We start from the raw sequence: 14,783 nt of genomic DNA on the forward strand, positions 1-14,783 counted from the left end.
TTACGTGTTGTTTTTTTTTTGTAAACATACAGTCAGTCTTCAATATTGCCACCCTAAAACATAACCCCTCTCTCCCCATCCCGTTCCCAGAATACAATACCAGCAGGAATGAAAGCCAATTAAATTCATAGCTGGAGAGAGACTCTGAGAAGCCTAAAGCCCATTCCCGTCTATGCCTGTGAGCAGCGTTTCTAAATCTCAATCTTCAGTTATTTGTTCTGTCTGTGCGATTGCTTGCCAGTGAAGATCCCCCGACTTTGCACCCTTTACACAGGGACTAGGGTGCAAACGCTTCTGAAAAGGTCTTGCCTTTGTGTCTTGGTTATCAAGAAAGAAAAGAAAATCAAACACAAACGATTGATAGAAATCAAGCAAACACAGACACCAGATTTGATATCCAATCCACATTTAATTTGACACTTTTTAAAAAAAAAAGAAACAGACAGACAGAAACAGGTAGATGACCGATCCTGGTATGGAATGCAGAGTTTCCGATAACGCTACCCCTTCTCTTAGAAACACACGGCAACTATACAGACCGCGCATGTGTGTGTGTGTGTGTGTATATATATATAGACGCACGCACGCAGATAAATTAAGATAAATACACAGTATTGTAAAATCGCGCTAGCTGTCTCTGGGTCTCATTTCCTTGCTCAGACTGTGCTGTCATTCAGAATTACAGCCAGCATTGCAGGAGCAGCCTTGAGATCGTCCCCATTGCAGAAACCCGTGCAAATACGAAATACAGGCAGCTGCTGCCAAAAGACTTGCATCACCCAGAATTCTAGGATTGAGACATCATTTAAAAAAAAATAAAGTATATGAACATAATTTAGATATTTTATTTAACATCACGCAAATCAAATCAAAGAAATATCGCAAAGGAAGCCAGAACAGCAGTACAGTATTTCAAGTTAGATTTCAAAAGGTCACATGTTGCAGTTTCTGGGAAAACTGTAAAGCTGTGGTGTGTAATGCAGCATGTTATCGTAACATGCTTCGACAGGTTTCACTGGACTTTGTGAAGCAGAACGAGTTCATTCTGAAGGGGGGGTGATGAAACTCTTTTTGGCTGGAGCTGGATCAGATCTTCTGGGCTCAGTTTGTTGGAACCAGTTTTGCAAAAAGTCAAAAGGGTCAGCTGGACGGATCCGGTTCTGTTAGACGACGAGAAAAACTCATCCTCAGAGCTCATCGTGAGGTATGTGGAGCGCGTGGTCGCAGAGATCTGGAACCAAGAAAGAAAGAAAGAAAGAAAGAAAGAAAGAAAGAGAGAATCAACAGTGAATTAAAAGTCATCAGAACACAAAGCAGAGTTGAAAGTGCTGCTCTGTTTTAAGCTCTCTGCTTGTAATTACATGTTAAATGAATATTTCAATCCAAACCAGGAGAAAGAGACACACACACACACGCACGCACACAGCACCACACACACGCGCACACACGCACACACACACACACACACGCACACACACACACACACACACACAGCACCAATTCCACATTTCACTACCCGTGTGATTATCCACAGCGTGTAGGCAACAAGCTCAGGGGTGTCTGTCTAAACCCAAAACCAGGAATGGATCAAACCGCTGCCCAGCGGGAGTCTCACTTCCACCCCGATTAGAGCCAGGACTAAGCCCGCTGTGTGTACCTGTTCGCTTGCTGCACAGCTTGTCTTTGACGTTCTCCGTTTCGTGAGAGAAGAACTCAATCAGCTCATCTTCGTACTTCTCCACGATAGCCTCGCACTGCAACAGAACACACAGGGAGGACTTTACCAAGCCTGCCACCCCAAAGCACTCCCCAGGGGTGGCAAGAAGACTCCTATTGCACAGCAGCGCCACCCACTCCTGCTTTTACTGGGAGTGTGTCAGGCACACACACACCTGAGCTTGTTACCTAGACACTGGGGCTAAACCAAGCACATACTAAAACCTGGAATGGGTGAATCTGTTGTGCAGTAGGAGCCCCTCTACTCCCTCGAGTCAGCCCCAGTGTACAGAGAACAAGCTCAGGTGTGCGTCCGATTAAAACTCCTAGTAAAACCAGGAATGGGTGTAACTGCTTTGCAATGGGAGTCCCTGCGTTGCACAAGGGAGAGGTGCCACTCACAGTGAACTTGAGGCTGGCGGCGGCCCGCGTGTCGAACCTGCTCCCCGACAGGTCCGTCTTCTTGCCGTCCCGGGAGACGATCCGCTCGTAGGAGGGGCGCTGAGAGCCGGGGTCCTGCTTCTCAGCGTACTCCGACATCTTCTCACAGACGCGCTCCATCACCTCCAGCAGGCTGGACTCGGAGCGAGCAAAGGGAACCTGCGTGGAGAGGGGAGCCGCAGGGGTTCAAGCTTCGACTCCAAACCCCCCCCCCCGTCTTTACTGCCCTCCGCAGCTCTGTGAGCAAGACTAGCAGAGGCACGTACCTGCGAGGAGGGTGTTCATGGTGTAAACGCCCTTTACCTCTGAAACCTCACGCATCGCAGGCAGCTTTCTGTTCTAGTTTTGGGGGAGGAACGTGCGCCCGCATTGCCAGCTAACATCACAGAACACTGCTAAAAAGATTTAGCAGCACAGGAGAACTGAAGCCGCTGCTGTCACCTACCCTACTCCTCTGTGCCATTTGCAAATCTGTACTTTAGTGCTGTTTTATTCTAGTTAGTCGAGACAGACAGAGAGAGAAAGGATCACACCCTGGACCTCACGATTCAGTGATGGAAATAAGACTCCCGTTGCACGGCAGTTCGATCCACTTTAAAATCTGGAAGGGATCAGACCGCCCTGCAGTGGGAGTCTTGTTTTCCGTGGGGGGGACACACAGAGGAGACGGGACCCTACCTCTCTGATGGACTGGCTGCCGTCCGGGTTGATCCTGAAGGATCCTGCCTGAATCGTTTTCTTGGGATCGATCTGAGATATCTCCCACTCCATCTCATCCACCAGGGCTCGGCAGGCTGCAGGGACAGAGGGACAGACACGGGGGAGAACACCAGTTCAGACTGGGGACAGGTCTCACCAATCCTGTACCCCCCCTACAGGGCTCACTACTGTACTGCATCAACGTGCCATTCCCTTTGTGGCAAAGCTGCATGTGGCTGTACAGCTTCAATGGAACCCCAGTGATTGCAAGAAGACTCCCTCTGCGTAGCAAAACGTTTGCTTCTGGAGCTCCACAGTTTAATAAGACCCACCTGAGCTTGTTACCTGTACAATGTGGCTAATCAAGCTGGTTATAAAACCTGGAATGGGTGACGCTGCTATGCGACAGGAGTCTTTTTTTCCCCATCCCTCTCTTATATTTATGTCATTATAAATCTTTAATATCTATCTATCTATCTATACAGACCGTACCTCCACAGTGCAGATCCTGGCCTCTCCTTCCGTTCACGCTCTGCAGCAGCAAGGCGGCCGCGCACAGGCACAGCGCGATCAAACAGGTCTTCATCTCCCAGACCGGTCCTTCAAAATAACAAAACCGTTTAACCCCATTCAGGTCCGAGAGGAGTCGAGCGCTGGCTGCTCAAAACGGGTTCTTCTTAAAACACCAGCTGCTTCGTGCAAAACGTTTTTAAACCCTGCTGCTTCGTGCAAAACGTTTTTAAACCCCGCTGGTTCGTGCAAAACGTTTTTAAACCCCGCTGGTTAGTGCAAAACGTTTTTAAACCCCGCTGGTTCGTGCAAAACGTTTTTAAACCCTGCTGGTTCGTGCAAAACGTTTTTAAACCCTGCTGGTTCGTGCAAAACGTTTTTAAACCCGGAATAGCCAATGAAACACAACGCTGCCATTCATAAACACAGGAAAACCCTACAGCATTTAACCCCCCTGATTTGGTTAAAAAAAGGTCACTAAATACATTATATATGAATAGTCCTTTTGATATGACTCGTTAAACTAAAAGAAATCAAAGTTTAGAAAAATGCCAAGTTATTAACTGGAGCCTTGTCCTGTCAACGCAGCACCACAGCAATGCTAGCGAAAGTGTTACCCGTGTTTTAAATGCAATGTCCCAGAGCGTTTGTTAAACAGATATTCATCCCGAATACTCGACGTGTTTGTTCGAGTTGTGTTGTTTGCACGTGTAGCTACTGAAGCATTCTGATCAAGAGACCCCAGAACGCTCCGTTTAATCAAAAGCTACACATATATATTTTAAAATGATCCTTTTATTTAAAAGCAACACTAGCACTAATCTCTCATTTTAAAAGTTAAATATCCCCACCCCCCCCAGGTTAGTTATTGCGTATCTTTGGAAATTACAAGAATTCCATCACGGCTTCTCTAAAATAATAATAATTAATTCATTACAGTACAAACCATCCGTGTGAAACACATTTACTAAGCTGTTGTTGCGTCACGCAAAACTCAAACAGTAAGATATTTTAATGACAGCAACAGAAAAACAGTTAAATATTTGCCCAGAAAGAGCGACTTACTAGATCATCAATACAAACAACGCCTGATCGATTCGGAGCGCTTCGACGCGTTCTACAACCTGGTGACGTAGCAGCACATTCGAGGGGGCGGGGCAACCAGATCGCATACCAGAAATAAGAAATCATTCTTATAAAGCCGATTCAGCGAGTACAGCCAACAAACACGATGCCGTGCTGTCCAATAAAACGAAAAACCAGCTCTGCTTTATTATTATTATTATTATTATTTTAAATAGATGTAGGAGGTTTAATATCTGTTCACTCTGTAGACAGGCGATCTTTGAGACTGCCTACACTTTTCTGAGGTCCCCGACGCCGGCTGCTGCGTGGCGCTTCCACGCGTGCTTTCCGAACTCGCGGGGGAGCTGCATATCACTTCACGAAACACACGATTGGCTCCCAGATTGGCCTGCGTTTATCATGAACGAAACGACCTCGTTAAAATAATGCAATGCGTGTGTGTGTGTGTGTGTGGAGTCAGTGACGTGCAGAGGACATTAAAAGGGCAGGATCTCATTGAGAAAAAAAGGGGCACTTTTCAAGCATCGCGTGACTGAGAAAAAGGGAACTTTTGGGGCAAAAAAAAAACCTTTCCCTTTTACATAATCCATTCCAATTCCAGGAATTATTTTGAAGGTATTGGAATCGATTAAAAGGGAATTGGAATCTGGAATTGATTAAAAGGGAACTGGAATTGGAATCTGGAATGGATTTTAAAAGGAATTGACCCCAGCCCTGCTGATACTGTAGCTAACACCAGTATTGCCCTCTCATTGGTTGATGTAATACTCTCTGCATCTTTATTGGTTGAAAAGTGTAGATTCAGAAAATACATTTAGTCAGTCAGCTGACACCTCGCTGGTCAGGTGGAGGGTCACTCCAGCCCACGGGGGGCAAGGCTGTTTGCTGGACCCCCTGCATGAACGACCCCTCTCACCCGACGCGGTTTATTTCAACTGCAAGGGAAAGAATGACAGCTGTCTAGAATGAGCCGGTGAACTCTGCAGTGCGTCTCTGAAAAGGGGAATGCGTGTTAAATAATAACAAAACAAAATACATCAAAAACACGGCGCCCTTTTATAGAACAAAGTAAAACTTTATTGAAAATCGTAAGGCATTGTCATAAAGGCATATCAAAAAGGGCCTTCCATTCCTGCTCATGCATCACTGTTACATATATAAAGTGTATTCATTCCTGTTTACAGCAACATCAAAAACAACTCCTGCATTCTCGTATAGAAGGAGGGAAGTAATGCATTTCAAGGTCCAGTAATATGATGCTGGCATTTAGTGAAAAATATAAAACACAGTCCAGGTACAGCAACCTAACCCCGCGAGTCCAAACCAGGGTCGGGTCGATCTCTGGATTCCAATTCCAATTCTAAAATCAATCCTCAATTCCAATTCTAAAATCAATCCTCAATTCCAATTCTAAAATCAATCCTCAATCCTCATTTAGAGACGTCATAATAATCACTGCAATCATTCAACTGCTGTCATTTGAAGCCAGTGTAACTGTCTGACTAACAGCGACTTCAGTTGAAGTGATTCTCTGCCACCGTCTGTGAGAAGCTCGTTTGAACTGAACGCTGTTCATTTCAATTCTGTTTTGGAATTGATGAAAAGGGAATGGGAATTATAACTGATTTTAAACAGGAGTTGACCCAGACCCTGATCCAGACTGACAGCTGATCCATGCTACCCTAACGAAATGCATGCTGACACAAGACACCTGCGTGTTTTTAGAGCAATCGAAGCACAACGCTCCCTCTTGGTTTATGCTGTCCGACTTGCACATCAAAAAAACAAACTGGGAAATACTGAAAACGGTACACTGGAGAAGGATCCCTTTGTACAGGAAAATAGAGGACTTGTAGAATTCCCAGTCCCAGCAGTGTCTCTGCCTCCTTCTTCACTCTGGAGTTGTGTATGGGGTGTTGCTTGCGATGTCTCTGTTGCTGGCGATTGCTGTTTCACCCACCCGATGTTTTCCCCAGCCGTTTAAAAAAATAAAATAAAATATCTGTATTGCTTTCCAGTGCACATAAAAGAGTGATAATGGAGTGAGCCACGTTGACCTGTGCAGTGGTCAACATGCAGTCGTGGCTGACCACCAAGGTTTGGAGCTGTGTGTGTGTGTGTGTGTGTGTGGGGGTGTGTGGGGGTGTGTGGGGGGGGGGGGGGGGGGGGGGTCTTGTGCATAAAACACGAGAGCTCTTTAGATCATTCAGGGTTGTGATGAGTTTTAGGGTATTTTATCATGAAAGGGGTCAGTGTTTCACTTGGCATTGCTACTGACTGAGTGGCTGATGCACTTGACTTGTATAGATAAGATTTGGCTCGGGCTGGCTGGCTGGCCCCCGGGATAATTTGAACCCTGCTCCCTGACGTTTCAACGGTCACCGTTGGGAGAGTCTGCGAAGGGCTGGGACTGGGTCCTGTCAGAGTTCTGTGCGGGTCCAGTTCAGCCTGGCCCATTCAGTACTCGTCCTCTTGTCGCTCTGAAGATCTCCTCCGCGGGTTCTGCAGGCAGCCCAGGAAGTATCGGACCAGGGTTCTGATCAGGTGCTGCCGGCTCTGGTCCGATTGGAGCGCGTGACCCTCGTCGGGGTGGATCTGCAACAACAACAACAACAGCAGCGGATTTGGTTGGGCACGGCACAGGAGACACAGCGGTTGGAAAGCCTCTTTGCCGGCATGCTTGGGGTGCGCACCTGTAGTGTGTAATTGGAGTCCACCGTGACCAGCCTGTGGAGGAGCTCTGCAGTGTGCTGGAAATGAACACTGGCTGCAGGAGAGACACACAGATAAACACACTCACTGTTACACCTCCACGCCATGCCAGCCCTCCACGATTACTACAGGCAGTCATATATATACATATATATATATACACACACATACTGCACATATACAATGGTGAGATCGATCAGCATCGCAGAGGGGGCGAAACGCAATTAAAAGAAATAAGAAATTCATAGCTGGAAATAGATTCTGCCAAGCCTTTACAATATGCATGAAAGAGTTAATATGATCGGAGACTGATACATATCGCCAAACCTGTTTCAGGGATTGAAGAGGAGGGTGAGCTGCCTCTTGCTGCCTCTAGATGGAGCTACTGTCATGAATTCAACTCCCTTGAGCCATGAATCAAAGGGGGTGTGCACAGAGCTGTGAAGTGACCAGCCTCTCTCTCTCTCTCTCTCTCTGCTGTAGTATTCCTCAGCGCACCCCAATGAGAATCAGCCGCTCAGAGACCTGACTCACCGTCTGCAGTGCCGTGGATCAGAAGGAAACGCTCGTCTCTCAGTCTGTGAGCCTCCTCTAGCAGCGAGGCAGCCTGGAAATGAACACGCGTGGGAGTGCTGTTAATGCAGGCGGGGAGCAGGGAGAGCGTGCTGAGAAGCACGGCACAGCGCAGGACTGCGTGGCACAGTCAATTCACACGACACTTACTGCGTACAAACCGTCTTCCTTGGAAGGCAGGCCGAGATAGCGCTCAGAAAACGCTGCGTCTGTACACCACAGAAACAAAAAAGAAAAAAACACGACCGTGTTACTTTTCTTTGACCTGTAATAATGTTTTGAGCTCTGCTGCTGCGAGATCGGGGTTTCTCTCATTCGTTCGTCAGCTAAAGGGATGCTCTGGGTTCAAGTCTGGGTTCCTGCAGCTAACTGCCCAGTGTCGTTTCATTTCATTCGCTATAGAGCACAGGTGAAAAAAAAAAGGCCCCAATGTGACTTTCCGTTAAGAGGAAGCGAAAGACGCTGCGAGTTAGCATTGCTGCAGTTTGTTTATGAAACTGTATTTCTCTGTTTAGAGAGGTTTAAAAGCATCAGCGACTCACCGTAGAGACTGAAGTCAGTGATAGGAGCGAACGCAGCCGCACATTTAAACTGACCATCTGTCGCTGCCAGCATCTTAAGAGTTAAATATCCACCGTACGCCTGAAAAAAAATAAATAAAAAAAAACAATCTTATCAGTGTCAATTAGAAGAAAACCTGCAGAGGACGCCGTGCCAACTCTGCAGGCTCATTTGCATCCAGAACTCTTTCTGGAATGAATCAAACTGCAATGCAATAAATGCCGTACCTTCCCATACAGAGCAATCCTTGTGTGGTCGATGTAAGGCTGCTGTATCAACCACCTGCAATAAGAAATTAATACCAGCACATTATCATGCATTCAATTCTTAGAAGGAGAGCTGTGCAGTGGGCTTTGGGAATGAAGACTTTCCTGCCCTCAGCACCACGTTCCTGGATCCTCGGCTGATGCGCTATCCTTGCACTATTGCACTGCTAACATGTCACTGTAGATATAACGTGTTGTAATCCTAACTTGCTGCATCCTACTTCATATTGTATTCTAGTAGTATTATTTGCACTAACTGTAAACTACACTGTGTTTAAATATGAAGCTTGCATTGTAACTCTGTGCTGCCCTGTAACACCTGTAAGTCACTTTGGATAAAGGCGTCTGCCAAATAAATAAATAAATAATAATAATAATGATATAAGACAGCTCTGAAGTAAATTTCCACAAAGGGGCAGAACAGCGCCCCCTGCTGTTGGACCTACTCCACTGCTCTCAGGTGGTCCTTGACCTCGGCCGATCCCAGTTTCTGCCGGACCGCCTGCTGCAGCTTCTGGCCCTGGTTCCCGCTTCCCCTGCCATCCAGCCGGGCCAGAACCGCCCCGAGAGAGCTGGACAGAACCGAGGCCCAGTCCAGCGTGAACTGTTCCGTCACGGATTGACTCCCCGGAGTGCCGTCACTGAATAGGGCACCCGGGAAACAAAGAGAAGACACAAGAGCTTCCACCAGTCAGTGCAACTGCGAACAGGAACACTGTGTAACTGGCAGTGCTGTAGGAGGCATATCAGCTGCGGTTTGCAGTGGAATTCTGATTGCATATCCCTTTGAAATGTTTAAAGTGGGAGGATTATTTTAACTTGGTCGCCTCTTATCTCCTTTACAGCATGCATTCTGGCATCACGCTGTAATTATAGACAACTGGGAATGCATAAACCTTCAGAAACAGCATCCTGCCGTTATCTCAGAACCAAATCACAATTACAAGCATCATCATCATCATCATCATAATAATAATAATGATTTTTACTGCTGTATATACCCTCTACTCCGGCCCTCGAGGGACCGCGGGGGTCTTCCGGTTTTCATTCCAACTCAAGCTCTCAATTCACTTCACTGATGGAATTATTTGTTCAATTGGACGTGTTTCATATCCCTCCCCCAAACACCCCCCCCCCCCCCCCCCCCCCCCCCCCCCCCGCTCTGAACTGACCTACAGAGTCAGTCAATACGAACAACAAAGGCCTGCCCGCTATCTGTGGCAGGAAGACGGCTGCTTACACAACGAGGAGGAGGGGGTGCACTCGGTCCTTGTACCCCACTGGCAGGGACAGCTTCAGCTGCAGATCTGCAAAGCAAGCAGGGGGGAGCAGCTCATGAAAAGAACACACAACCACGAGGGAGATGCAGCCGGCTGCTCAGAACGACAGGTTTTTTTTTTTTTACCGTAGCTGTCCGCGGGGATGGTCTGGAACTCCGTCTCTGGAAGCCTCTTCCTCCTCAGTGCCTCCTCCAGGGCCTCATTGTCTTCCAGGATGAAGTAATCTGAGAGAGGAGCACGTCAGAACGGCACGGTGAATCTCATGTGACCGTGGTAAAGGGTAAAGGGAAGTTATCGTGTGCACTAGAGCTTGCTTCAACCCGCCCCCTCTACACCTCACCCACCCCCCTCCCCCCTCCCCACTTCAGGACTCACTGCTGGGGTCGTCAGTCTGGTGCACGGAGACCTTGGGGACCCCCGGTCCTGCAAAGACAAGGTGGGGGGGGGGGGGGGGGGTCACGCTGTCAATCACTCAACAATCAGGGAATGAATGAGAATATAGAGTTAGCAGAGCCCCACAGCTCCCTGCCCCCTCACCTCCGCAGTGCAGCGTGAAGCTGGTCATGTTGGGGCTGAACTGCGCTCTGAAGAATGTGCAGTCAGCGATGAGGTCACAGGTCACACAGGCCCTCCGGAACACCCCAGCTACGTCCACGCTGCGGACAGAAGCACAGGCTGCTGGAGTGAATCATGATTATAACGATTATTATTATTATTATTATTATTATTATTATTTGGTCATTTAGTAATTTAGAGTCTCTGTGAGATTCCACACTCACCTGTACAGGTGTCGGCTCCGTGGAGAGTTCTCTGTACTCAGGAAGTAGCTGCAGGGAGACAGGAAATGGAATTAAAGGGGATGGCAGGTGGCTTCAGTCCGTGATTATCGCATACCCTAAAAATAAGTGGTTGATGCAAAATGCTCTAATGAAATCCAGCTGTAAAATAATTAAAACCAGGTGTTAAATACTGTGGTTTATCCTGGCAGGGTGTACTGGCTGATCGAGTCGATCCCTGAGCTGGATTAGAACTCGTGCAGTCTCTGCTTTAACCCAGTGCTGAGTGCTGATGTCTACTCTCCATCTCAATCACATGCGTTTCCTCAATTCCCGGTTCCTGATATTCCCGTACATTTTTCCGCGCCGCTCGTCAAGCGCGCAGAGGGACGTCACGTCCCAGTTTCCAGACGTCAAGAAGCGAGAGGGGGTCATGGGGGCTGCAGCCTGCAGAGAGAGGGAGGGAGGGGAAGCAGTCTCTACTGTACTGTGTATTTACAATGCTTCACTGCACTTTACTAACCCCTGAAGGTACACAAGGAATCGAGCGCTTGCTTTCTCACTCTGAATTATATTCAGAGCACCCTCTTCACTTATCTATTCAAGAGACTCTCTGCTTCTGAAAAGACTCCTCCGGGCTGATGGAGAGGCTGCAGTGTAGCGTTGCACGATACGCTTCACCTACACAACTCGCAGTCCCCTCCTACCCCTACCCCTATACCCTGCTGACAGGGCTATGGCAGGGAGAGGGTTCTTACCTGGGTGCTGAGCAGGGCGATGTGCTGGAACTCCCCCCTGGCTCCCTGCTTCACCGCGAGAGTCAGAAAGAACGTGGAGCCGTCCTGGGAGAACAAGGGCTCCTCCTGCTGGGGAAGCAGAGGCATTGCAGTGTTTTTAAAGCCAGGGGCTGTAAATAAATACCACCGACAGAGCCCGGATACACGCGTGGGTTAACCTGCAGTAAAACTGTTGTGTTCTGCGTTAAAAACTCAACCGTGCTAGTTTTCGAAAAAGAAACTAGAGCTGAGGAGTGTTTTTCAATGCCTTGTGTTCTACAGTAGTACATTATGAACGTAACGTTTTAGAGATTAAACAGACTTCGAGAAATGACCTCGAATTAATGGCTACAAAAAAAAACCCCAAGGTCAATAAGAAATGATATTAAATAGTGTTTTACCTGTTTAGTGATCCAGGCATCTGAGGTCATTTTGTGTTTCTAAAGAGTTAGGAGGAGAAATAACTAATGAACAAAAAAACGTTTTTAAAGGCTATTTGAATTTTAAAAGCACTGTGGAAAACAGACACAAAAATATTTAAGTCAGAAACACCTTTTTTTTAATTGAAATGAGTTAAGAAGCTGTACAGGGTCAGGGTGACCCCTTGAACTCTGACCTCTCACCTCCAGGCATGCCCCCGTGGTGGCCTCGCAGATGGTGAGCGCTGATTGGCTCTGGGGACGGGTTAACCATCGCACTGCCAGACTGGTGCTGCTGATCCACTTCACCATAGAAAGGTAGTACTCTCTGCATCAAAACAAAACATGTGCCTTAAAATGTACCACAGTACAGGCATAGCAAAGTGTGACACAGCATGGTAAAGCGCAGGCAAGCATTGTAAAGCACAGCATAAGGAAGCATTGTAAACCACAGAGAGGTCTGGTAAAGCATAGGGAAGCATTGTAAAGCACAGAGAGGTCTGGTAAAGCATAGGGAAGCATTGTAAAGCACAGAGAGGTGTGGTAAAGCGCAGGCAAGCATTGTAAAGCACAGCATAAGGAAGCATTGTAAACCACAGAGAGGTCTGGTAAAGCATAGGGAAGCATTGTAAAGCACAGAGAGGTATGGGAAAGCACAAGGAAGCATTGTAAAGCACAGAGAGGTGTGGTAAAGCATAGGGAAGCATTGTAAAGCACAGAGAGGTGTGGTAAAGCATAGGGAAGCATTGTAAAGCACAGTGAGGTGTGGTAAAGCATAGGGAAGCATTGTAAAGCACAGAGAGGTGTGGTAAAGCATAGGGAAGCATTGTAAAGCACAGTGAGGTGTGGTAAAGCATAGGGAAGCATTGTAAAGCACAGAGAGGTCTGGTAAAGCATAGAGAAGCATTGTAAAGCACAGAGAGGTCTGGTAAAGCATAGGGAAGCATTGTAAAGCACAGAGAGGTCTGGTAAAGCATAGGGAAGCATTGTAAAGCACAGAGAAGTATGGTAAAGCATATTAAAAAACAAACCATGGTAAACTAACCCTTATAAAAGTTTCCCATTGTAAAAGTGTAATGAAGCACAGTGACAGCATGGTAAAGCATGGGTGTCAGAGTAAAATGAGTTTCTGGGTCTCAATGAAACTGGCCCCACTGAGGCTCCTACACAGAGCCAGCCTCCAGTCAATGATACAGCAGCTGCAGCCACAGTGGCAGAGGCAGGGCTGCAGCTTCCTCACAGCACCTGGTCCTGAAGGAGTCTGGAGGGATGAGCTCCAGTGTGTGCGCCAATCCGTACAGGTTCACCACGAAGAGCCTGACTGTGGGGATGGGCTGGCCTGCCTGAAAGAGCAACAGAGACGCATCACTACTCCAGCGCTTCAGCCACGGTGAATGCATTATTATCATTATTATCATCACTGCCGCTATTTCTGCTTGCAGCAGTTCAGTGGTGTCACTGCAGCCGACTCACTTTGGGGTAGGGGTAGCGGCTGCTGGAAGGGTAGGCTCCGCCCAGGAAGTGAGGTATTTCCATGTTGGGCGTGGCCGAGTTGTTTATGGTCAGATAGGCCAGCCGCGCCCCGTCACCTGACCACCAGTGCGCTGCGTATGATTGGAGCACCTCCTCTGCCAATCAGCAAACAGAGAGACACACAGGTGAAGATTATCTCACGTTTCCATTTTAAACACTGCTGACTCCGTACTGCAGACGCCAGCGTCGCGACAGTGACGCTGAACTTCAAGTAAAACCTAAAGATGATCAAATCGAGGGCACTTTATTCAGAGCTCACTCAAACTGTTTAATTGTTTTAAAGCTGAGAAGAAACTACCATATTGCAGCTGCACTTCACTGCCCCCTGCACCCTTAGAACAGTTTGATTTTAACTATATTTTTGCACTTTTGACCATGCTTATACTCTGCATTTACCCTGGTTTGCCATGTTTATTAATATGCTTGACCATTAGCTCTCTGTGCTTTACAATGCAGAGGGGGCTACCTTCGTACAGCCAGTCGGAGACCCCGTTGAGAAGAACCCCTTCCTTGCCGGTGGAGACGAGGCGCTGGGCGCTGCTGGACGCATCGGGCTGGTAGTAGATATTGTTCTCAAAGACATACACCTGAAACCCAGGTAAGACAGCTGAGCGCTACAGCCATGTGAAATGAACCAGTCTCACTTCTGTTAACCATCATGAGCTGGATCTGCTACTGACTGATTTCTACTATGCTGTTACTTCAATATCTATATCTATATATACTGTATGCCCAAAACTATTATTGCTTTGGTAGCCTTTTTTTTTTTTTGCAAGATCATTTTGTAGTCTCTTTGATTACATGATGTTAAATAAAAGATCTAGATTATGTTCAAATAGGTTTTTTTTTTTTTTTTAAATGATGTCTCAATCCTAAAATTGATGCAGTAAAAGGAAAGGTTTTTCAAAGCCTTGGCTGTTGTAACAGGAAGCGCATTACAATTTTGTAAAACCTGAAATGTTTGCTGGCGAGAAACATTCAGTAATTGAATTCACAAAATACAGCATGCCGCAAAATGTGCAGCAATGCTCAAAACTACAGAATGTGGCGTTGATTTTATTTTTTGAACCCCTGCTCTGTTCTCACCAGCTGGTTGCCGTGAGGTCCCCAGGATGCGAACTGCAGGACGGATCGCTTCACTTCGGGGGGGTTGAGCTCCGAGATCTCCCTGGAAAAACACACACCGCGCGGGGGAGTCCGTTAGGAAAAGGGGGAACTGTACACAAGAGTGCTGGAAAACGCCTGTGTGCAAGAGAGGAGGTGAGCCGAGGGAACACTCGGCTCAGAACCTGGTTTCAGGAGACTGTAGGTTTCAGGACCCTGCACGGCACACCAGGGGAGACTTGGGGTTTGATACAGCAAACCTCAAAACGAGGTCTCCTGGTGGTCTCCTGGAACCAGCTTTCAAGCCGCTGGTCCTGAGAAAGTGGCTCCA

General features: G+C 47.4%; 2 protein-coding genes across 6 annotated transcripts in view; both read right to left on the reverse strand.

Moving 5' to 3' along the window:
* Positions 1 to 825: 825 nt before the first annotated feature.
* Positions 826 to 4,604, reverse strand: LOC117401010 (protein canopy homolog 2). Of its 2 annotated transcripts, XM_034001395.3 has the most exons (6): positions 4,432 to 4,604; positions 3,349 to 3,456; positions 2,836 to 2,951; positions 2,119 to 2,316; positions 1,658 to 1,754; positions 826 to 1,231 (listed from the first exon to the last, which is right to left on the reverse strand). In XM_034001395.3, the coding sequence occupies exons 2-6, from the start codon at positions 3,440 to 3,442 to the stop codon at positions 1,188 to 1,190; spliced, it is 549 nt and encodes a 182-aa protein (XP_033857286.3). In that variant the 5' UTR covers positions 3,443 to 3,456; positions 4,432 to 4,604; the 3' UTR covers positions 826 to 1,187. The 2 variants fall into 2 exon arrangements, with proteins under 2 accessions (XP_033857286.3, XP_058869139.1); XM_059013156.1 differs by lacking the exon at positions 4,432 to 4,604 and having other exon boundaries at positions 3,349 to 4,306.
* Positions 4,605 to 5,484: 880 nt separating this feature from the next.
* LOC117401134 (inactive dipeptidyl peptidase 10) overlaps positions 5,485 to 14,783 on the reverse strand; it is an 18,132-nt gene continuing 8,833 nt past the window's right edge. For 2 of the 4 annotated variants that reach the window (XM_034001635.3, XM_034001634.3), the window contains exons 7-26: positions 14,435 to 14,516; positions 13,815 to 13,935; positions 13,289 to 13,443; positions 13,061 to 13,158; positions 12,020 to 12,143; positions 11,798 to 11,836; positions 11,379 to 11,486; positions 10,976 to 11,067; positions 10,624 to 10,671; positions 10,382 to 10,500; positions 10,220 to 10,267; positions 9,970 to 10,068; positions 9,805 to 9,871; positions 9,011 to 9,205; positions 8,526 to 8,580; positions 8,280 to 8,379; positions 7,888 to 7,946; positions 7,699 to 7,771; positions 7,146 to 7,219; positions 5,485 to 7,047 (exon numbers count right to left, since the gene is read on the reverse strand). In XM_034001635.3, the coding sequence (XP_033857526.3) occupies positions 6,910 to 7,047; positions 7,146 to 7,219; positions 7,699 to 7,771; positions 7,888 to 7,946; positions 8,280 to 8,379; positions 8,526 to 8,580; positions 9,011 to 9,205; positions 9,805 to 9,871; positions 9,970 to 10,068; positions 10,220 to 10,267; positions 10,382 to 10,500; positions 10,624 to 10,671; positions 10,976 to 11,067; positions 11,379 to 11,486; positions 11,798 to 11,836; positions 12,020 to 12,143; positions 13,061 to 13,158; positions 13,289 to 13,443; positions 13,815 to 13,935; positions 14,435 to 14,516 (1,894 nt within the window). In that variant the 3' untranslated portion in view covers positions 5,485 to 6,909. The remainder of the gene's footprint in view (positions 7,048 to 7,145; positions 7,220 to 7,698; positions 7,772 to 7,887; positions 7,947 to 8,279; positions 8,380 to 8,525; positions 8,581 to 9,010; positions 9,206 to 9,804; positions 9,872 to 9,969; positions 10,069 to 10,219; positions 10,268 to 10,381; positions 10,501 to 10,623; positions 10,672 to 10,975; positions 11,068 to 11,378; positions 11,487 to 11,797; positions 11,837 to 12,019; positions 12,144 to 13,060; positions 13,159 to 13,288; positions 13,444 to 13,814; positions 13,936 to 14,434; positions 14,517 to 14,783) is intronic. The other 2 variants (XM_034001636.3, XM_059013084.1) reach the window with 2 other exon arrangements.

The sequence above is a fragment of the Acipenser ruthenus genome, chromosome 45 (assembly GCF_902713425.1).
Source record: "Acipenser ruthenus chromosome 45, fAciRut3.2 maternal haplotype, whole genome shotgun sequence".
Classification (NCBI taxonomy): Eukaryota; Metazoa; Chordata; class Actinopteri; order Acipenseriformes; family Acipenseridae; genus Acipenser; species Acipenser ruthenus.